Here is a 24,526-nt window from a genome sequence, read left to right as displayed (position 1 = left end):
GCAAGAGTAAAGTACCCAGCGCAGTAGTGCGAGAGATGTGGTGCCTCATCTCATCGTGCCCTCAGCTGAGGCAACCGTGTTGGGTGGCATACAGTGGCTGCACAGAGGCAGCATTGACTTCACTGCCAGTGCAGCCTGCAAAACAATGACCACACACGTTTTGGCCTTTTATTTATGAACGGAACTATGTGCGATATAAATATTACTCGCAGTTTCTTTAAAATCTGCACCATCTCACAGTGTAGCTCTTCCTCCGGATTCTCGGAGGCCACCCAGTGCCGCACAAGAGGCTGGCCAGTCTGTTGAAGTCCAGCAACAGACCGGTGGGCCCACTAAGACTTGACACGACAACACTGCCTAACAAGCTGGAGGGAACAAAGGAAAAAAAAAACAGTCTGCTCTGCTGAGAGTTGCTACTTCCCACTGGCCAAATTTTTTAATGGCAGCAGCTATGGCCTTTTAGGGGCTCTGTTCTTTTGCAGAGATTTATAGCATGCGATATACCCTGTCCCATTAACCAAGCTCTGCACCGTTACAAGCATACTGGGGTAAAATACGAAGGCTCTGAGGCTAAAAGCCACTGTGGTAACAGGCACATAACAGAGTGCTACGCTTCTGGGATGTTTGCCACGGCTTCATAAATACGGGGTTTGCCAGTCTGCATAACAAACGTGCACGGGCTCCGTGAAAAGAAGCTGCAACCTATGGCCTTTATTCTGAAACCCACCATGCTGCCAGAATACATGTGGGGGGTAAAGGGGGGGAAAGAAAGCACAACAGCCCTCCTCCAACTGGACCCTCGACAGATGTCCCCAGCAGACAACTTGCATAAAAGACCTGCTCCGACGACAGCTCACTGAAGGACCCGCAGACCAGTGGTTATCCCACATCTACGCATAGGCACCACAACATGGAGTCTCAGCAGCACTGTATGCTGACGTGCTTGTGCCGCCAAATGAGGACACAGTAGAAGACTCGAGAAGCTGACACCCAAGTTGACGCACAAAAACACGGCTCAGTGCCCAGTCATTTGTCCAGATGCACACACTGCTGGACACTTGGCCGCAATGTGCACACAGCCTGAACGATACGAGGGGAGACTCCAAAGGGCAGTGGGGGGCATCGATGAACAATCGCTTGCTGCTGCCCAGGTGCAGTGGCATCGTTGCAAATGGGGGTGCCTCAATTTTTGCATCCTAAAACTTGCAAGAAGGCTAAACAAACTGCCCCACTTATTCACCCTCAAGCACTTCTTTCCCTTCAGGTGGCATCTATGCTGCGCTTCCCTGGTTGTGAAAATGCTGGCAGTGCCCATTCAAAATTGCAAACTGATACATGCATGCAGCCAGTGCCTGGCCATTCACTCTCACTGCTACAAGAAATTACTGGTTATAATCAAATAAAGTTGAAAAAAGGAGAACAGAAATCACCAAGCACACTTGAAGCATTAAGCTTGAGCTGCAGCTATGCAGCTACACTGAATGGACTAACAAGTTGTTTTTTTTTTTTGTCAGTAGTATGCAACTTGCACCTCACAGGTTACTCGCAATGCTATTCGGCCAGACTAAGTTCCCATCTGATTTTCCTGTTCAGTGGCCAGTGACAATGAACATTTTTTTAGAGTGCAGCATTGCCTGGAAGGGAATTGATCCCTGCTAAACACATGCCTCGCGCAGAATAATGGAAAACAAAAGTTCACGGTCTGCACACATGGCGGCACAACAATGGATGTTACACCGGCAACTAATCTAGTTGTTACAGTAAACAAGCACGCGTTAATTCCTTCTGGTAAGTGTGGCCAATGCCTTGCACACTCCGAGTGTGTCCTTTGAAAGCACGGAATGGTAACAGTATTCTATAAAGCGGCCCATAACGAACGATGTCCCTCGGACACCCCCCAACAAAGTAGAAGGGGAGGAGGAGGAGAAAGACTGCCGTCCTTGTGGCAGCAGGGACAGCTCTCTGAAACCAGGCAAAGTAATCGAGTGGCAATAGCAACATCAGCACATCCTGCCCCGAGTGCCAGACTCGGCCCATGAGAAGCCCCCCCACCCGTGGCTCAGTGCTGAGGCCCTGGGGGGCTCTGTGCGGCAGCAGAATCGCCTTCCAAGGGCTTCAGCTCCCGGATCTGCTTGATGAGGTAGGCCTTCTCGTCGTTGAACTGCTCGTCATCCGACCGGTCCGTGTGGAACTTGCTCAAAAAGTCCACGAGCTTGTCTTTGTTGCGCAGCAGTATGTCCAAGATAGGCTTCGGCTTGTTTGGGTTGGCCACAAACACCTGCATGTGCCGGTGGCTGCGTCAGCATCGCATTTCACTTGCAATTGTTGGCCAAACCTTCTCTGCAGCCAGCGAGATGTCTGCTGGTAGAGTGATCACAAGACTCTTTTATTCTGGGCAGTTCCTACCAGCTGTCCTGCAATCAAGTGGCTAATTGCACTTTGTGACATTCGGACTTTCAATGCATTACCCCTATGAATGGTTTGCTAATTCCTAGTTAATTGTGTGTCACTGCATGGGTATGGGTATGGGTAATTGGGGCGCAACTGTAGTTGACAAAAATGGCAGCTCCTGAACTGACCTACTCTGTCGGGAGTCACATGCGCCAGATGGAGGTCCCTCAATGCTACGGCACCACAGACAGCATATAATGTGCCATTCCATACTGCCAGCCATGAGTACCTATGCTGTGATGTGGCGCAATGTTTGCAAGTAGTTTGATCTTTCCCTTGGCCACCCAGACATGGCACCCCTTAGAAGGTTCCGACAGCTGCCTTCTGTCAATCCTACCTGCGTAGCGCTTGTGCTGTACAAGCATAAGTGGCCTGCAGTTCTGTCAATCTGTACCATTGGGCCTGTCGGTGGGAACACAACTTGGGCAAACAAAAGACAACCCCCCCCACACACACACACAAAAAAGAAACGAGACAAGTGGTGGCAAAGCACCTTGTCCCTTCATTTCTTCCCTGTTAGCGTGGCCACGTTTTTCCTGCAACTCCATTGTGCGGGAAAATAAAGAAGCTTCCTCCACACTTTTTCCAGCCCACGGTTTTTTGTAGCTGAGCCACAGAGAAGGCCGCTAGTTTCCCGCGATTCTGCCAAAAATCACGATTTAAGTATTTTCTGCGGAATTTTGTGTTGGAAGTCATGTCATTTTTTTATACAACTGTTGTTACGGACATTAGTAGGAACGTCACAAAGGGAAAATGTCTATTTAACCTATCAGCACAAATATAACAAGAGAGAGTTTGAGACCTCAGGAAAATTTTAAAAGAAATATTATTATATGATTATGACGAAATCCTAAGCTGTTCAGGCCAACTACAGCTCAAGAGGATCCACTACAAGTCAGGTTTTTACCAGACAAAAAAAAAAAAAATGGGGGGGGAGGGGGGGTTGGAGTTGGCAAGCATGTCTGGGCTTAGCCAAGAATCATTAGTTCAAGGAGGTGCATTTGCTTGGTGGCAAGTGTACCCGAAAAGTGCTCGAGAACTGAAATCCAGCGACAGAGACCTTGCAAAGTTTCTAAGCAAGCAAGCAACAGCACGAACAGGAGTGATGTTTGTTTATGGCGTTTAACGCCCCAAAGCGACTCAAGCTACGAGGGATGCCGTAGCAGAGGGCTCCGGCAATTTCAACCACCTGCGGTTTTAAAATGTGCACTGACACTGCACAGTACACAGGCCTCTAGCATATCGCCTCCATCGAAATGCAACCGCTGCAGCCGGGATCGAACCGGTGTCTTTCGGGTCAGCAGCCGAGCACCATAACAACTGAGCCACCGTGGCGGAAAACACGAGTGAAAAGCAGCTTGCACCTAAAGGTGAATGTGGCATGAACTACTCAGAGGTATAAGAGGTAAGCAAAAACTGTTTCATCAATTAACATAAACCACTACCGTACTATAACTACATAATGTTTGACAAGGAAGGAAGGTGTGTCTGCTTTTTGCTCACGCAACGGGGAGCAGGCTACATCAAGTTTTCTTAGTCTCTTCCTGTGTCATTCAAGGCAAGCAGCAGCTAAAAGTTGCACTTCACCCTTGCATCTCATTTTGTGGCACCACGGTACAGGTGATTCGAATGCAGCAGGAGGTCTCTCACCTTGAACACGTGGAAGGCTTCAAATTGGATGTTACGGCTCTTCTCCTTGAGCATGTTCATCATGAGCTTCAGATTCTCTGGATTGCTGATGTAGCGTGTCATAATGCTGAAGTTGTGCCTATCCAGAAGAAGCTCACCTAGAAGCTGTAAACAAACCATGCATTCTCTCAACAGGCAGCCAACAAACAGGAAAAGCAAACAGCAAGATGAGGAAAGTACCGTGACTGAAATTCTGGCCACCAGCAACGATGGCCAGAGTACACTAGAACTCCTGTTGTAAACGTTGACAGCAGCTTTATTGAGTGCAATGGTAACAGCTTGAGTGCTGCACGCAGCTAAACGGAGCCGCTTTCCCTTGCCTTTTCCATTTTACTTCATTTTCAGAAAACTTGAAAAAAAGTTGAATTTAACGATTTCACATTGCCCAAAAGATTTAAAATAAATGGGGTTCAACTAAATGTGGGCTGCTCAGCCTACACAATGACAAGTGTTCCGGTTCTGAGATACATTCTCAACATCTTAAACCTACAGACAAAAGAAAATGGCAACGGACAGCTCAAAGCTAGCTTGCACATATTGGTAGCACGAGACAAGATAGCAGGAAAACTAAACACAGCACAAACATACACAGGCGGGGCATTGAGTGGGAGACAACAAGCCCAACTATGAGCTTTAACTAATCTGCACGTCTTACATTCAATACTACGATGATCATCTAACTTGTCGTGTTTTCAGTCAACACACTGGAAAAAAACTGCCAAAGTATTATGCATTCTAGGCCGTCTACAACTTAACATTTGGAGCAAACTCACCACTACTCGCAATCTCATTTCACTTTTATGCCCCCAACCAGAACGCACTTCTGTTACCTGCTAAATCTAACCCAATCCTTCGAAGCTGTTGAACATTGTGCGACTTGTTTTATTCCCATGATTATACAGTCATGACAACCAAAACATATCACCCTTCCAGTTGCTTACACAACAATCTTGCTTTTCACAATCAACTTTGTTAAGAACAAGCGAGTTACTCTTCAGCCCTACCTTCAATTATGAAAAGTTTGAATGACCTTCCAGAGAACTCGTTAGTACTTGAAATCCAGTAGCACTCAAAAATGTGTTAACTGCTTTCTTGTCACCGTAAAAACTTTGCCTGTATTAAGACACTGCAAAATGCAAAAATGATTACTGCATATTTAGTCGGATGCTATAGTAATGTTCTTTTACAGGCATTCAAATACGATAGAAGGTTATACAAACCTGTTTTGTTTACTCATATTGACTTCACAGTGCCAAAAATTGTACCATAATGCACTTACTTTTCATAGTACTATGCACTAATTACTAATCTGCAACTTCAGTCCACCCCCCCCCCCCCCCCCTTTCCTGTATCTTAGAAGCAGTGAGGAAACTGAATAATAAAAAAAAATGTGGAAATAATTCTTCTTGCAGTACTTTTTCATGCTGCTTCAAAAAGCACAGAAAGATTATGATCAATATTCTTTTCATTTCATTGACAATTCTCTTCCTCCAAATAAAATTTACGAAGTTGAACTGCAGTAGTCAGTTTCATTAACTAGGTAAAAACAATGGGCGAAAAAAAAAAAGGGCCACACCACCCACAGCCCTGACCCCAGTGCTGCGAGTGCAGCTGGCAACCAAACAGAGCAGTCACCTTGAGAGACTGCCGCCTCGTGACGTAGTTTTCGGAGTTGAGGAGGTTCTGGTAGTGGGAGAACACCTTTTCATAGTTCTGCTCGAGAAACTCCGCGCACACCATCTTGTGACGTGTCAGCAGCTCCTGTGGGCGACAAATGGGCCCCGGTGAGCCACAAAGCACGAAACTGCAGCTGCCTGCAACACGTCCCCAGCCGCAGCTGGAGGCAAATTCCACGTGTAAACGATCAAAATGAAGGCAAAGAAAATAATAATAAAGAACCATGCCACATGTCACCAGCAACCACCCATTTGGCATCACGTTAAAGCAAAGAGCAAACTTTATTTAACTGTGCGTTCTCAACGTGGAAACAACTGACTTGATTTCACCGAGCCCACTGCACACACACTTACTGGATGCAGCCCAGCTGACCTCTGACCCCAGGATGAGAGGATACATTCTGGTATATATCAACCTGGTCTGGACACCCGGTACAGTTAAACCTGGATTTAACATGCCTCCATATAGCGAATCCCTCCATATTACAAGCTTCTCAATTCCCCAAAGCCACGCCTATTGAAGCGGTTGCATTTGAGGCCTCCGTGTAACGAAAGTGTTGTGGCGTTTGACCTTGACATAACAAACTCGCTACACCGACTGCTGTTAGCTTGTGCTGTGTCACGAAATTTGGCAGCAAAGTTTCACGACAATAAGGCACAAACTGAGATGCGAGGTATGTCGTCGATCACAATGAGCAACTGCAGGTAACTCAAAGCGCTGTGCCCCAGCGCTGTCGGCGCATCTCCGCTGCTTTCGCTTCTGGAATGTCATACCACGTGGCACTACAGCAGTACATGCTAAAACAATAGGACATAAGCAGTGCGTGTCCACTGCTGCTGCATGGTTGCTCGTGTGATTCCGGCGCCGATAGCTCTTGTGCATTGGGAGCAGGGGTGCATTGGGAGCATTGGAGCGCACAGGCGGCACAAGGCTAAGAGTCTGCTTCTTGAGGCAACAGCGGGCATCCAAAAAGGGAACATGCCGGAAGAAGCAGGTGCCTCCGCAACTGGCCGTAGCGCTGTTGCGCGATACGCGGTGGAGGTGGCTGCTGCAGCAGTCGCACTATCAGCGCGATTGCGAAACATTTCTCCACGTTTATGAATTCAAATATAACAGGGCTTTTTGCGAACATTTTTAAAGTGATTTCATCTACATTTATTTCTTATTTTGGTTTCCATTCAGAATTGCCTTTTCAAGTCTTCTTGCGAAAAATGCATGAAAGAAAAATCCCACTTTTTAAAATTTCGTTATATTCAGGTTTAACGTAATCATTTACAGAAAAGCTGATCTAAGCAGGGAAGATGTGCAAGTCATGACAGTCGATTCCTGAATGCTGGGCTAGTGACTGACCTTGAACGTGGAGAAGGCATCAGAGGCGATGTCAAACGTAGACACTTCGACGTACTTGAAGAAGTTGTAGAAGTGGTCCGAGTAGAGAATGATCTTCGCCAGGGCCTCGTATCGTGCGCACTCCCGCAGCATGGTACCGCAGTTGAGCGCTATGTCCTGCTTCTCGTAGCTGCCCAAGAACACACACACAAACAGGACAGGCTGCAGCAGCGCTTCTATTGATACGTGACAATCTCTAATCTCCCATCCACTTCCCATTATTCTTGCAACTGTGACCACACACCCTGAATTGAATTACCATCTATCAAAGGTAAACACCGCGCAATCTTCAATTGTCTACTTGTACATTTCTTGGGGAAGAAGCATCTTAGCAGTAGCCACATCGACAAAAATGCGACAACTAGTGCATCATGCATCATATCACATAAGCTTTCTAGCGCACTGCATTCATGTAAATGGTGGTAATGCGCTAGGAAAGTGCATCCTGTTTATATGCCAGATGGGGTGGACTGAGATGAGCAAGTCTACTTTCGCAGGGCACGTAAATGCGATCAGATCGCATTAGGAATTATGGGTCTGGTGCATTGCCAAGCTGTGGGACAACACTAGCACACATAAACACAATGCTGCATTTAAAAGCACGATCCACAGTTTCGGAGTACGATACCACAGTACAGAAAACAATGCAAACCAGCTGCAATGGCAGCACTGCTTTGCCTTCGATATGCACCACCGACATTGTGGCAAATAATGCCCGACATGAAAACGCTGGCTCATTACATTACCCGCGATGCACTAGGAAATGCAATGTGCTACTGTCGGATTCATGCAAACGTGGCCAATGGAAATAACGGAACATGAATTGATGCTCCATGGATGTTTGGAGAACCACAATGCCGAATTCCTTTCCTCTTTGGTGTATTGAGGGCCACATTAGTACTGACCTACTCTGATAACAATACCACACACAAGAACTGCAAAGGTTGCAGCAGTGCTTTACTATAAAGTTCACTGAACAGCAGCATTTCCAGGTGGCTTCTTTTGCAGTGTCACCAAATCCAAACTGCCTTCATAAATCCCGCAATGAAACTAGTCATAGGTATGCCTAGGATGTCATATGTTTGAACAGATCTTGAAAAAACAGCTCTCAGCTATAACCCATAAGCTGGGCAGCCCTGTCCACCCATGACAATGCTTGCAGGTTTGAAGATACCTACCCTTGAATTAGCGTGAAGAGGATCTCTGGCTTCGTACAGATGTAGTCTACTGTTGGTGAACGCGTGCCTATTTGCCGCCGCAGGATGTTGTTGAATATTTGGGCCACATCTTTCTTGCCCTGAGCAGACAGTGGTGAAGAACATGCAGTGCACGAAAGTTACATTCACTAATGAAAGTTTCGAATAGGCATTAAAGCCTGTCGTACAATAAACAATAGTGTTACAGGAGACATGCATATTGATTGCATACATCACTCAGATTACCAAGAGATTCTGCAACACTGAAACAAGCATTATTCAATGACGATTGCAGTGAATTTCACATTGTGGGTATAGACCTTTTAAAGCGAGTGAAAAAAAAAAAAAAAGAGAAAGAAAGTAAAATTCCAGGCACAAGTTCCATTCTTGAGCAAGGCGATTTTGCTGTGACTTCATGGCCATGCAAAAAGTAATGCAGTTGAGCTATGACAAATGTGATGAAGTGTGATGAAGAGTAGATATGAGCCAACTCCAATGTGAAAATAAATATATACAGTAAAACCTCGGTAATTTGAACTGTTGATTCGAAAACCTGGATAATTCAAAGAATTTCTGGGGTCCCACAATTTCTAATGTGACCAGGTAATTTGAAGCGGCAGCCTACACTAGTCCAGTTAAATGCAAATGTAAGTGTAATATGTGACTAGAATGGAAATGAAAAGATCTTGCCTTATAATGGAAGAATAAAGCATTGTAATACCTATGAAAAGAGGGCTTACAAGTTTAACTTGGCACGAAACAGTTTTAACCACATGAAACAAGCTGAAGTGACATTCTGCGGTGAAACCTTGGCCTTACTGGCGCATCCCACAATGTGACTCAGTCTCGGTAAAATATTGCTGAATGGACAACTTTTCTTCAATTACTTCACTTATATTTTATTATAGGTTACATTCACTTCACAGTGTCTTTTCATGGCAAAAAGTACTACAGGATAAAAAACTGCGCTTCCTTCGTGTTGCTCCATGTTGACAACACACATGTCAGTGTTGCAATGGCTTTGTATGCGAAAACTCAAGTTGTACTATATATTAGCAGTGTGAGATTACCATCTGGTCAGCTGGGTCTCTGGCTCCTCAATATAGACAGCATGCAATTGCCACTGCATTCACTAATCACCATTTCCTGCATCGCGATATTAAAAAAAATTGAGCATATCCACCAATTGAAAAATTCTCAGCAAAAACTCTTAAACGATACTTTTAACAAAACTGTTGCAGATTTAGGGTAGCTTGAACACTGCTTTCCGTTGCAGCAAAAGAATTTGCTCCGCCTCTATTGCCAATCCTCTTAACGTGCCCTGGCATTGCACAACACATAGGTATGTTTGCATTTTGCCACCACTGAAATGCGGCCACCACAGTCAAGGCTCGATCCCATACTTTGGCTCGGCAGCTAAACACCACGCCATCAAGTCACTGTAGCGGTCTGAACTGTGATGCACTTGAGCAGGTTTTCTTGAATAACTCAATAACAGCATTTACTTTATTATGCAGCTTTGGTTTACTCACTGCTCCAATTTGAATGTTTTACTAAACAACCTGGCTAGCATTTACTGCCACCTGTTGGTTTGCATGCTCATTTCTATATGATCTGTGAAATTCTTTCAATAGCAGCGGCTCTTAGCAACTCCATGACACTGACTGCCCATGTGACAGGGGTTATCCTACCATGGCTGTAGGACACTACAGCAGCGGGTAGTTTCCTTTTGCTGGGTGTGAAGTGAGCCAGCAAGTCAACGTACAACTAGGGTACCTTCAAGGACCTGGTTTCTATGCATCCTGTGGCAATTGGATCGAATTCTTGTATCTTGCACTAGAACGTGGGGAATATGTGGAAAGTTTTGCTGGAGATGTAAAACAAAGCTGCACAAGTAGTTGTAGCCTACCGACTCTGAGAACTAAAATAATGCCCCGAGAGGTAATGCAGTTGGTGCTCACAAAGCAACTATGACACAAAAGAGTCAAAACTGCTTGGGCAGATGAAGGCGTCCCTAGTGTCCACATGTAAATCTATCTTTCAAGGGTAGTGCTTCCCCTGACCGAACTGCCTGGCCACATGCCCTCCCTCTATTAGCCCCCACGGTGATTGCTCTTCCCCGCTAGTCTTGCTGAAGTCATTGCCTTCCCCATCTGCATGCAGCATAAGCCGGGTTAATTGGGACAGACACAGATGACGCATGATTTGAACGTTACTGACGGTACTGTTACTGTTGCAAATAGCCTGTACACTGCCAACCAGCGACCTGTCCGGCCACTGCCAAGCAACCTCCTTCGGGCTCTTGTTCCCGTGCAGACATTTCACTCTCTCCCTGCCCAATTCAGTCTCGGCAAATCATCTATCTATCCTTCTGCCTTTTGCACTGCTCGTAAGTCAAAAATAAGGTAAATAATAAATAAAAGAATGCAAGTACTGGCTACACACTGCTATGAACAAACAGCATCCAAGAAAAAGTGCGCCAGTTTTAATGAACCCACACACTTGTTCTTAAAATGTATGACAAGTGCTAATGCTACTTGCCAGCAGCCCAGAGAAGAGAGCCCCAAAACCAACACTGATGGAGAATTACGTAGCAGTGTGCTATCCCCTCACTCTGGTTCAGCAATGGTGCAAAACCTAACTCGGCTGACTTATTTCTGAATGGTTGCTTCGCGAGCATTTTCGGCCTATCTGCCACAGCTCAATACGACCGCAGTAATGTACCGGCGTGCTATAGGCCTAGTTTGCGTTTTTTTTTAATGACAAGGGATGTGGCCAACACAGCACTCGACCATACACTAATGGCTGCATGAAGAATCCTAAAGAAAATTATGGTGGCTGCTGCCATTGCCTTGTGCGCACATGAGATGCAATGCTAGGGTTTACTGTACTTAAACAAGGTGTCTCGAGTTTCAAAATTGAACACAAGTTTTGTTCTTGAAACAAGTATGGTAATTTGGCACAGACTCAATGCATATTACTGGCGTTTCGTAATTACACAGCAGCAAGTTGCAGGGTTGGTTTTTGAGTGCAATTGGCACAGCAATCGCATCATTGTACACTGCATACATAGATATATAGGTAGGACAGGACATCATGTCATCATGTAGGTGAGTCTGGACGAAGCAACACGACGCATTTCATGCAGCAGGGAAGTAGGGGGTGTAGCACGAACAAGCCTGAAAGTTTTTTTAATTGGCTATCGTTATTACTGATGCAGCAAAATGGCCAGCCCAGACATCCAGGAAAGCATTCCGACTCCTTCACCACAACATATCTGTGTGATGCAACAAATGTTGCTCTTGAGTCTAAAACTAAGCCTTTTGGCCGCGGCACAACTGGGGAAAAACATGCCACACAGGGCACTCAAGATCCCCTCGTAGCCCAAAAGATGCTGCCGCACCTCAAAGTCTATCTTGGAGAGGTTCTGCACCAGCAACAGCAGCAGGTTGGTGTTGTAGAGCTCCTGTGCCAACTGGGCCACCACAATGTCTGTCTGGGGCTCCGTGTCACTCGTGCCATACAGCATGTTCTTCATCATCACCAGGTGCTTGGACACGTCCTCCTGGGCCTGCGTGTGCACACAGCAGGGAAGAAGGGGAAGGGGCAGCCTGACGACGAGCACATCCATCTTGCTCGCAGAGCGAGCCCCAAGGCCAGTGACAGCTCGGTCACGCCTTTTCGCTCGTCACACAATGGGCGGAGGGAAGCTTCCAACCAGCAACATCAAAGGGGCACAGAGGGCATCAATCATCAGAGGGCGAACTGGCGTGGGACACCACTTGTCACCAAGTGTGCATCGCACTAGGCCATGCCTGCTGCACAAATGCAAGCATGGTACCTACTATACTGTTTATGTTGCCCCCCCCCCCCCAAAGGCTCACGAAGTGCCTTGTGCTGTGTCCTGCTTCGCTCACTCTTTTACCACCACAGTAACAGAAACCTAACAAAGCTTGAATGATATGCTTTCTGTTGACAGTGCCAAAATACTCCCGAGTAGGAATGGAAAATTCAGCCACTTCCAACAAATGTGTTTTGCCTCATGAAATTTCACTTCGGAGATGGAGTGCCACACATCAAAAAGGAATTCAATTCATAATTGCTGCCAATGACAGTCCCTGAAGCAAAACACGCACTCATAATTGTTAGCAGCACTCCTCTGCTTCAGATCCACATTACCACAACTAGGGGGCTCTCAGAGGTCCTTTTTTGTATATAAAAGCACAGCGCACTTTTACTCATATCCCCTGAGGCGTTTGTCCACATGTGTGGGCGCGACTTAAACCTGTTCATATTTTCGTAAGCAAGGCTATCTCCAGCTTTGAATTCTGCATTCTGTGCTCTTAATATTGTGACCCTCGCTGACAAGTCTGTAGCACCATCTATTGCAGCTACAGCGAAATGTTTTCCTTAATAACAAGTGAAAGTGGATGTCATGAAGTTTTATGGCGGTTGCCAGCTCTCTTTTCAAGTGGTCGCGAATGTTGCAATTTACACTTCGATGTGTCAATAGGTTAATGTAGAAACGGCAAACCAGTAACCATTGTCACAGACAAAGAAAAAGTGGTGCGAGGCAGACTTAAGAGTGCCGCATCCACAAATGTGGACGGTGGTGTTTTCTGGCCAGTATGCGCTGTCTTTTTGGGGGCAAGTGTGCTACGAAATAGGCTTACTTCTAGCAGGTGTTCAGAACCATGCTTCTACAAGAAGAAAGTTGGATGACTCCAGCGATGAAGCATAGTTTATGAAAATAGCTGATGGAGAAGCACCTCTAAAGAAGTGCGGCTGACCGAGTAATGAAGGTCCACAAATGGTCGCAAAGAGCCCTTAAAACGCTAACCGATGAACACAGTGCACTATGATGGAAACAACCATTGGCCCTAGCTTCCAAATATGCCAAACGTACAATGGCAGATGTGATGTGAAGGCTGCACATCCAAGAGCCCCGTTCGGTGCCAGAGATGCGAAATTTTCCTCTGCCTGTTGACACAAAATGACTACTTTTATCTGTTTCATAAGTCATGAACTAAAGAATAATTCGCTGAAGCATGTATATTCTCACAGCTAACCATTTAATCATGTCTAATGATCAGTCAGAAAAGGAAAGAAAATGTGGTGTTTACGTTTATTTAGCAGCTTTTAGGCACTATGTCTACATAAGTGGACGCGAATAAAACGTACTCAAATGTGAAAATTCATGCATCATTCTTTACACTTCTGCTCGGTTTACTGGTCGTGATTTATCAAAAAAAAAAAAATTTCCTCTCAGAAGATTTAATTCGCACCTGAAGGGGAAAAAAGAGATGTGACAAAGAGAAAGTGTTTTCATCATAATTAACTTAAAATCAGCATTCTAGCTATAAAATTTAATGACACATTTTCACGTGCATTCTTTTTAATTCTAAGCACCAGTATCAAGACTATGCATGTGGACTCCCTTCGGGGCACGCGTGTTTCAAGCCTGTGAATGCTTCTCACATAGAAAGGCACTCGAAGAGTGCACTTCAACCCTGTTTGTATGACACAAGTACAATATGCAAGGTGTCCCAGATAAAGCAAGCCGGGGATTTAAAACTGACACAGTTGCAGGAATAGGGAGAAGCTATATTTAATTTGTGATAACTGAATAAGCTACATTTATTTATTGCCTTTCAGAGCACTAAACTTTGAACCTCCCACATACAGCAGCGCACTGGCACACTTATCTCACACCACTGTTGTCACTTCAGCGGGCACAAGAACTTGAAATCTCTCTCTCCTCTATAGTCTGCTGTGCCTACTCCGAAGTATTAAAGAAATCTCCAGAATAAAGCTATCATTTCATAAATTATGCCTTACGGGGCATCCTTTGATGCTCTACAACTTCCTAGTTCCTGCAACCTGTACCACCTTCAAACTCTTCACTGAAGTTAACAAGGACAGCTGTGCACGGCACAAGTACCTGGACATGTACAAACTGCATCACCCTTCCGTGGGGCACTTGAGCAGCGCACTGCCTGCTAGGTTCTGCAGGCAACGTTTGCAGGTAAGTAGAGCCACACAGACAAACCAGGTGCAAACGAGTCGTTATCCTAAAACCATTACCTGCTGTGAAATTTTAGTTTTAATTATCTAGTGCACACTGCCCCAGCATCCTACACAAGGGTGAGACAGACTGTACTCTTTCCATGCACAGAAACACGGATTTGGAAGACTCGGCACCTACAAGCCGCGTGTTCGTATTCATGCACACTGCACGGCCCTTGCCCCTTCCTGCAGCAATAGGGCACTGACCAGAGCTTTTCGACAAAACCAGTTGCAAACTTCGATCAGGAACCTGCTGGCAAATGGAGGTGCCACATGACACGTAAATAAAAAGTGTCACATTTGTCGTCACTAACTTCTGCAGTATTGAAAGCTATTGCTCCTTTAATTTCTGTGCCAAACTATTATGCAGTGCTTTTGAGCTGACTTGTGCCAAGCTTTAGCCCGCTAATAGGCACATTATTTTCCGAAAATGGTACCAAGATGGTCATTTAGCACTCAGATAGACAAAGAAAAGAGGGGGGGGGGGCTTTGGACACCTACTCGCATTCTGAACAAACACAGAATACCAGAAAGCCTGCGAAAAGTTAACAAGCCATGAGCCGGAAATCAGAGATGGCTTATGACGAGCCCCGCTCACTCAAGTCCGTAAGGGCGTTAAATAAGGAACAATGCACTCTGAGAAGATTCGACTAGTGTGGAGTTATAAACGGTTGTATAGATGTCAGCATATTTTACAACCATGCCTGATTTTGGGGGGAGGAGGAGCATCATTTTTAATTGCCGATATCTTTGATGTTAGTGAGGCTAGCTTAAAAACTCTTCCAGTGAGGTGACAAGTGAAGGAATACCAATCCCTCATGTGGTTTTCCTAACCGTCTAAAATAAATCCGGTGGGATTTTAATAATCTCAAAGTGATTGCTTGCTCTTGTGGCACTATGTAAGCCCCTTACTCTGATAATTCACACAGGCTGGCGATAATAACAATTCTGTGATAAGCGCAGGCCCTTCATGTTGCTAGAATGAAAGTTCAGTGCAAGAATGACCATATTGGACTGCAAGAAATTATTTGGTGCAGTAAAGCAGTTATGGCACTGTTGTGCTCCTCCTGAAGCACCACGATTCAAACAAAGCGAAGCGCCTACACATATCCTGGAACTGTCGCTGTGACCAGTGGCCAGTTTATTAATAGCTGGTTTGCCCAACGAAGGCCTTTAAATCAGGGATGTTTGGGAGCGCTAACATTGAAATGTGGGTGTGCAGAGTCATGAACCAATTTTTAAATATACCGCTATCTATTTGAGGGTCACTCAAAAACAAACTACACCAAGGGTGCGCTGAAGAAAACAACTGAAATGGGCACCTTTCAACTATCACACTGAAAGCTTTTGCTAAAGTTGAAAAGGTAGCAAATTTAGCTTTGTTAAATTAGCGAATAAGATGCATAAAAAAAAAAAAAAAACTCGCTTGTCCTCGAGGTATGAGTGATCAGTAATAGCTGGTTCGTGAACCAACAACATGATAACTGTCACAGCCAATAAGGTGCAACTGATCAAGCACAGATAGACGCAGTAGCCTATGAATGATTGATCAAATTCGTGGTTGGAAGTGTACTCTGCATCATGGCCTGAGTTAGGCCCCCCCCCAGTTTGAGTTCAGTTGCCCAAGTTGGCATTCGCGGGAGGGTGGAGACCAGGAGGGCTGAGTGGCCGTATCAACTATCTCAGAGACTAATCATGTATATCGTCTCAGCATCTGCGGATGACGCATAATTGGTTAACCTCAAAGCTTTGAACCAATTAGAGTGCTGGATTTTTGGTGCTGGATTATGGTACATGGGCCCTGTGGATGTTTTTGCAACTGGTAGTATGGTCAAACAGCTCCAGCCACCGATTACTGCTGAGAGCACTATCTAGCCCCCAAAGCAGTTGCAAGGCTAATTCCATGCCAAATGCTTGCTTCCAGTGACAAATCTACCTTCCGATTTTTACCAAGCAGAGCTTGGTAATGCACAAATGCTGCCTACATAAGCAAACATAAAAGGCACCAATCCCCTACAAATGACATCTCCTACCGAAGAGACCATGTAAAGGGGATTTTAACCCTTTCAGACATTGCTCTCCATTTCTATAACACCCTCCCCCTCCAAGCAGCTAATGAAGGCCTCAAGAAAGCCAATTAGTTTCACAACATAGAATACCAACCACTGCACTCCACGCAATGAATTTTCTTGGCAATGGAGAGAAAGCTATGGAGAGCTGAAACAGAACCTTTCTTCCAGAGCAGCAAGGTACAGTCCCTAGTTGCAGTTATGTTTTATCTTAAATTTTATCTAAAAACAAAGTATATTGGTAATACTGCTAACATAACAGCCAATTTTCAATGCTAGAGAGTTACAGCAAAAATATCTGAGTTGTAACATCGAAACTCCAGGATTAGACAAATGCTCAAGGAATCATGCAGTCCTTTTTTTTCTTTTTACAAAAATGCCCATGACACTAGCGACTCTAAATTATAATGTTGTTATGAGTGACGAAATCTGTTCACATGGCTATGTTGAAGCAAATGCCAAAAATATTTACTACGCTTGCTACCAACATGCAAAACAATCCAGATGTGATAATAAATCCGATAAAGAGAATCCAGTGCCAGCTATAGCACTCTCAGAAACAGCTGCAAGTCTGAAAGGGTTAAGGTGAGAACTCAAGGCTACCATGCATTCACCACACAAGATGGACCGGAGCTACTTTTTTCTTTTTGAACATGTGCCTACTACCATCGGTGCAGTGCCAAAGCAGGCAGGAAGCGTGCAGGTGGAGGAGCACCAGTAGTAAGCGCTACTTACACGCAGTGCTTTTCCCAAAGTTGTGGGCAGCTTGTATAGGCAACCAAGTAGAAGAAGAAGAAAACAAACAAAATCATTATTCTTCTTCTGCTGCACACTGGGAGGTGCACACTGGTCTGAACGGACCTCAACGAGTGTAGGGGAAGCTCATTCGCAAACGGTGCTCAGCACAGTTAAACGGCCGTTCCAACAATCCACGGCAACTATACGCTCCACAAGGAGAAGAAACACCCTCAGCTTTGTGCAAGCCATGGCAATCTTTTAGAACTTGGTGATGCTACTGGATGAAGCATCTGCCCTTCCGTGATAGAAAAAAAAATGAGCCCCTTGCAGTTGCAGTGCAAGCAGTACAGCAGGCTTCAGAAAAAGGGTGAGAGACGCACCTTTTCGGCCTTCTTGTCGCCCCGTTCCAGCGCAAGCACGGCATCCCGCAGGATCTTGACCAGCTCGTTGGGGCCCTTCTGGGACTTGCCAAACAGCGGCATGGCGGCAGTGGGCACCGCGCCCCACACGCGCCTGCTCCGCCCACCCACCAACGGACCAGCAGGCGGATGCTGCGAGCAACCAGGCAACAGTGGGCTACTATGCTACACACACTGCACTGCCAGTGCACTGCAGCAGCAGCAGGTGGCAACTGCGACACCCTTCCCAAACACAACTCTGAAGACACTGCTGCCAGAAAAAGAATATTCAGGCAAAATGCTAGGCCCTTTAGGTGCACATGACTTTCATTACTGTCAGTTGTTAGGCATGTGAAAATGGGAAACTATGTCGGAAATAAATCTCAGGCAAGGATGCTTGCTTGCCCACAGTTTACTGACTACACTACCATCACCATTTACTCAGAGGAACACTGACTACGCTGCAGAGTAAGCTCCGCGCTTACATGCAAACACAGAGGAAACCATCCGCGACAATAGTTGCAGCTACGCATGCTACTGGCACTGGTGCAGATTGCACATTTCCTCAACAAAGTTGAACCAACTAGACGGTTCCCATCAAAATGAACAGCCTCATCCACAGACAATTCCAATAACAGTCACAGATGATGTATGGCATGAGTCGCGGCAGCATGCAACAGCACTGAAAAGAATCTTTCTGAAAAGGAAACAAGTCCAAGACTGAACACGCAAATGCAGAATGAGCGAAACCAGTCTTGGTGCCCTTTTACGGGTTGTGCTGAAAGTGGTGGAAGCTGGTTGGCCTGGTTTAAGGGGGTTTAACGTTTGTTTGTTTATTGGGGTTTAACATCCCAAAGCGACTCAGGCTATGAGAGACGCCGTAGTGAAGGGCTCCGGAAATTTTTAACCACCTGAGGTTCTTTAGAGTGCACTGACATCGCACAGTACACGGGCCTCTAGAATTTCGCCTCCATCGAAATTCGGCCGCCGCGGCCGGGATCGAACCCGCGTTTTTCGGGCCAGCAGCCGAGCGCCATAACCACTGAGCCACCATGGCGGGTAAAGTGGTGGAAGCTTCAACCCTCTTGGTTACTGTCTGCATTCACAAACTGGTTCTTTCCACAATAACAAAACACGTTGAAAAGGGAGAGTAGCTTGTATTTCGAAGCTCTTTCAAATATACAGCAAGGCTACAGCAAAAGTACTCTGCAGAATGATCAGTTGACATGCCGTTACAAATGGATGCTGCCCCATTTTATGAGAGCGCAGTTGATCGTCTTTTAGCACTACAATCCAAACAATGCAATAGTGTTCAGGAAGGATAAGCCATGCTAAATACGTACAAGAAAAGACATTTGAGTGTTTTAGAATAGGGGGCCCCAAGGAAATAGCGGGCCCCAGTGCTACGTGCGAGTGCACCGGTGAGTTTCAGAACAGGGGTCTCCCCTACGCAGCGGGGCCAGGTTTGAGTTTATCCAATTGCAGCGCCACTACGGCAAACCAATAAGGTACTCTTAAAAGAGATTTTAAAATATGCGTTTATTTCTTCATCAGAAACTGTTATTATCGCAGACACACGATGAGTAAAAATTATAAGTGTGTGTTTTTACCAAGGCAGGAAACCCCATTCGAACGTCCTACCAAGTCATCTCTATTGCGACCAAACAATGCGTACTCACTAAGCCTAGCAGCTTTGTAAACACAGAAGCAATCTGATAATATGGCGCATTTAATCGCTAAAATTTTGTGGTGCAGGCATCTTCAGACAAAGCGAAAGCTTCATGCGCCTTCCGTTTGCCGTGAACATAATACACAGAGTAGCGGCGACAACAAATCGGCGGTGAAACGAGAGGCCCCGCTTCGAAGGGCGCTGCCATGTTGCCTGAACGTAGAGCGGCGTTGGGGCGCACGCCTGTTTAACCTTGCGTGCTTTCTGATGTCAAAGGATGCATACTCGCAAAGCCTAGCAGCACTGTAAACACAGAAGCAATCTAAAAATCTGGGGTGTTTTATTGCTAGGATTTTGTGGTTGAGGCAAGTTCAGGCAAAGCGAAAGCTTTGTGCGCATTTAGTTTGCCGTGAACGTGGGGCACAGCGCAGCGACAACAACGAATCGGTGGTGTAATGACAGGCCCCGCTTCAACGGGCGCCGCCATGTTGCCTGAACGTAGAGCAGCGTTGGGGCGCACGCTACTTTGGCGAAATAGCGTTCGCCGCTAACGTTAACCCAAGACCCCGCGCGGGGCAGGCCTTGCGTTCTGCGCATACGCACTTCGACGCCCCAACCTTCTTGGGCCCCCTATTCTAAAACTCCCTATTATTACACTGCTAAATATATCAAAACCTGAACAATCAGAAACATTATAAAGTTTCTAAAATTACAGATAATGCAACCCAATCCACCCTTTTTTTTTTTGTAGCATCATTGTAGTCAAGTTGCAGTGCAGTTTTACAGCTGAAGATTCCTTCTGCTTCCTTACAGTGCATTCAAGTATCAATCAGCTGCTTGCAGTCAAACCCAAAGTTAGTTTGCATCAGTCATCTGAGATACCAATCAAACTTTCATCACACAATGAATAAATGCAGAACCACACTGTTTGCTTCACTTTTTCCGGTAATTCGCACTTCACCAGTGCTGCAGCATCGAAAAATTCATCAGGAGTACAACTGTGCCGCACCAACCCAAAACTTGCCCGCTCAGCATTCCTTCTCAAAATTGCATCCAATGCTCCAGAACCGATTGAGTACTGTCTCTGAGAACTGGCAAAGTGACGGAGCGGTCGCTATGTCCACAGTGACTACTTCCAGTCACCGCTAGTCAAGTAAACTGCATCATATGCCATACCGTACATTGCTCTGTGCGCACTATCACGGACTGAAATCATCACGCATCACAACATAAATATAATAACATTTCAAACGCTCTCACACAGAGATATTGACATCTGAAGAGCTATTTCTATGTTCTTGGTTTACTTTGCTTTTGTGTAGCTACTGCTGCGTTTTAATCGTTCTCTTTTTCTGAAGCTTTTATTTTCCAGTGTTGTAGCTTGTGCTCCTGCGTGTGTGCTAACAGTGCCTGTGCTGCTCCGGTCTATGTAATGCCCTCAATGGGGGCCTTTAGCTGGCTGGATGATTACAGGAATTTGATCTGTAGGTTTTTTCTTAAGGTGCCATATTTAGAGGTACAAAAATATTGCCACATTTACTTGCATATTGGTCCATGCATCATTTTGGGGGTGTATCAGCAATTTTTATAACTGTCAAATTATTGTACTCATTGACTACCACCAACTGAAAACATATTATATACAAAAAATATCAGCCTTTTCTTCTTCTCTAGGGGGTGCAGGCTGCTTTCTCAGAATCACCAGCTATCAGAAAAAACCTTAAAAATTACAAGATTACCTTCGTTGTCAAGGACGCTATTGATATCATGATCAATGGAGGATATGAAGATACAAAACGAACAACACATGAACCTCTGCAGATGCTCTGTCGCCGAATAGACAGGCTGTTCTAAAATGACACGAACATGATGATCGGATAAAATTCAAGCAGCCGTATAAAATATTAGGCCAACAACTAAGCTCCACCTTTAAGGGCATGCCATGATAGTGTTAATGGTTCCTTTCAGCAGTTTCTCTTTACATAAGATAAATTACTTTACAAAGTTGACTTGTTTGTGACATGCGCCGACCTTTAATTTACATTACAAGTTTTTTTTCTTTCCTTCTCCTTCGAGACATCCATGTATGACCTCTGTTTTTCGTGCAGACGCCACCAGGACAACATTGGGTTTTCCACTGACCGGGGAGCCTTAACGCTGTCCCGTTAAAATTTTCCTAAAAACTGTGACGTTTTGAAATAGAATGGTCTCACTAACTTCTATGGCTGGTTTTTACAAACAATTTTTGCTATGGCAGCACTGCTACTGTCACGACTGCTACCGTGCTTTAAACAACTTCTTAACTTTAAAAGACCACTCCTAAAGGAAACGGAACTTTTATAGCCTAGAACAGAAAAAAAAAAAAAACATGAAATACAGGTGTCACCACCACCAGACGACCTCACTAGTAAAATGTGTGGATCAACACTGATTTTTTGGCACGGATCCCACAGACTACACAACATCACCATTAATTTCGAAAGGTTTTTTAGAACATGGAAATTACAAAAACGCTACATCCGAAAGATTTTGTGGGCATCTGTACTTTTTTCACTGCCTTCCTGCCTGCAGTACATGCAACTCCCAGCAGTACATTCATACTGCAGTCTGACGCATGTGCATTATTTCATTTTAAGGAAATGTTAGGAAAACAATATTCTAAATTAAAACACCAATGAACACCAGGAAGCACGCATACTGTGCAAAAAAAAAAAATGAAACACACGCTGCAAGAGACATTATGAAAAATAATTTTTGTAAAAAAAAGTCTGTATATTCCAGAGATTGCATACTGGAAATTCTAGTATGTATGCCTGTATCTTATATAACTTGGACTGATATACACTAGATGGCAAAATGTGATGGAGATTGGAGAAATTTGTGCTGCACACAGCTTTCAGTGTGCTACCATTGTAGAGTGACAGTCTTAAGAAGGGGGGGGTAAATAGACCAAAAATCAAATTTGGATTTCATTAAAAAAGATAACACACAGTATGAACAGTAAAACCGTGTAGCAGCAAGTACAGAGGAGTGCTCCAAGTCTTATTTAACACGGTCCCAAAAAGCGCACCTCCCTGTAATTAAAAAGAGATGAAGGTGTTTGTTTACATGCTGCTTTCCTTTCGCTTTTTTTTTTTTGCATGTAAAGCAGAATGTAAGATATATTCAGCTACTGACACTTTTATTAGTTGCAACTGCACATTTTGCCAGAAGTGGGCACTTCTTTAGCGCACTGAAGCTTTGCCATTGTTGCTTAGTCATTCTGACTGTTTTGGCAGAGTGCTGTCGCTTTTGAAAGTCATTCCTCCATGTCATGTCTGCAGTTTACTGAGCTGCCTCAATATCGGGCTTCAAATCACAGCTACATTTCTTTTATTTGTAAACACAGCGTTTCTGCTAAGAAATAAGTCATTTTACCTCTTGATATCTGGTTGGTTCATAATGTGGCGAGCAAAATTTTTTATTCTTGCTAGAAGTAACAGCGCTGTTATGAACTATCTGCGAGAATGGATGCACTATGAAGTGGCTGCACTCCAAGAGCAACTCGTTTGTGCAAGGCGGTCGACCGTGACATAATGATAGGTTGCCACCACTTGTAGCCAGGTTTTCTTTAATAGTACTTACACTTCGTTCTTAGTTTAGTTTATGGGGTTTAACGTCCCAAAGCGACTCATTCTAGTGTCATATCCAACTACAGAAAAAGCAAGGTAGCCCCAGTATGTCCTAGTTTAAAATGCCAGGACCTTACTGCAGAAAACTAAAGGCCGGCTAGAGCATGCAGTGCCTCACATACGTCAGATACCACACATGGCAAACAGGCACGGCACACCGACAGTTTTCTTTCAGCACCCTTGTAACCTGCACCATGGCTAGCAGCATGTCATGTCCAAGTAAACTGTGCTTATGAGGCTGTGAAATTCTCCTTTCATGTGGCGAAGTTAATATCGAACAGACTGGGAGTACTTGTCGACGTAACAAACTCTTTCTGGTCTGCTCACTGCAGCCCATGAAGTTGCCAGCAAAACGAGCTTCAGAATTTTGCGCCTAAATCGCATAAGATCACAGAGGCATCCTTGCAAGAGAGAAAGCCAAAGCCAATGTGTCTCCAATACGAAAACATACTGACTGCACAAGCCTAGGCATGCATCCTTTCACACCTAATAAAAAGATATGAGGAATGTGCACTCTTTCCGCATAAGGCACTAGTCCCGTCTATCTGAGTGTAACGTGCATTGGGCTACGAGGCTGGCTGTTAAATTGTCAGGGGCACGTCCAGTGCGGACAAGGCCCCAAAAGCACATGAAAGCTGCTCGAGTGCGCAGTTTCTTTCGCCAGGTCAATACAAACACGAAAACAATGGCTCAGAAAGGAAGAAAAGAGGCCGGTCCTTTCCACGACCGTCCCGATTTTCCGTGCTACAGCTACGACGAGACAGTGACAGCCGCACTTGATGCCGGGCCAATTTTCCGTCACCCGTCGCTCGCTGCAGGAACGCGCACAAAAAGGCACACGCATCACCGAGGGCGGCACCTCACTCGCAGAGGTCACACAGCACCGAACACACTTGGGGCCGTCGGGAAGGGGAGAGAGATTCGCAGCAGACGCCCTCGGTCCTCGGCTCCACCGGCTGTCTCGGTCGACGACGGCAGAAGCCGTCGAAGGGGCGCTGGGCGGTCGGTCGAATCCTCTGCGACATTCCAGCCGGGAACGGTCGCCGACGCGCGAGCGGGCGGCCGAGCAGCTGCGCTCAAGCGGACGCCGCTCGCGCAAGCAGCCGCCTCAGCACACGCGAAACGTGGCCGAGACAAAGCGCCCAAGCGAGCGCACCTACGGCCTCACTCGGTGCGCTACAGGAGCGCACTTGAGGCCTAGTCCCCCGCCGCCGTCCTGCCACTGGAGCATCCTAAGCCTAAACGTATTTACCAACACAACCAGACTTCGGAAGGCCACAGGGAAACTTTCAGGGCGAGATTTTCACCCGCTCAAGGAGCCAAAGGGCCCAGGGATTGATAAGGGTCTCACCTTTCTAAACAACGATCCGCTTGACAAGTGGAAACCTGTGTTGTTCTATCCGATGCACCAAAATAAATTACGGCTCGAATGTACGACTACACGCCGCAGCCAAGCAGCTCACCATGACCGCGACTGACGTAAACAGCAACGACATAGGCTCAGGACTTTCTA

General features: G+C 45.5%; 1 protein-coding gene across 2 annotated transcripts; it reads right to left on the bottom strand.

Moving 5' to 3' along the window:
* Positions 1-154: 154 nt before the first annotated feature.
* Positions 155-24,523, bottom strand: Mo25 (calcium binding protein Mo25). Of its 2 annotated transcripts, XM_089543092.1 has the most exons (8): positions 24,365-24,523; positions 17,656-17,826; positions 11,806-11,973; positions 8,385-8,503; positions 7,168-7,336; positions 5,776-5,901; positions 4,102-4,245; positions 155-2,278 (listed from the first exon to the last, which is right to left on the bottom strand). In XM_089543092.1, the coding sequence occupies exons 2-8, from the start codon at positions 17,755-17,757 to the stop codon at positions 2,060-2,062; spliced, it is 1,047 nt and encodes a 348-aa protein (XP_089399218.1). In that variant the 5' UTR covers positions 17,758-17,826; positions 24,365-24,523; the 3' UTR covers positions 155-2,059. The 2 variants fall into 2 exon arrangements, with proteins under 2 accessions (XP_089399218.1, XP_089399219.1); XM_089543093.1 differs by lacking the exon at positions 11,806-11,973.
* Positions 24,524-24,526: the final 3 nt, after the last annotated feature.

This window comes from Amblyomma mixtum, chromosome 5, assembly GCF_055824585.1.
Source record: "Amblyomma mixtum isolate Tamu chromosome 5, ASM5582458v1, whole genome shotgun sequence".
Taxonomy (NCBI): Eukaryota; Metazoa; Arthropoda; class Arachnida; order Ixodida; family Ixodidae; genus Amblyomma; species Amblyomma mixtum.
This window is presented reverse-complemented; position numbering and strand designations above follow the sequence as displayed.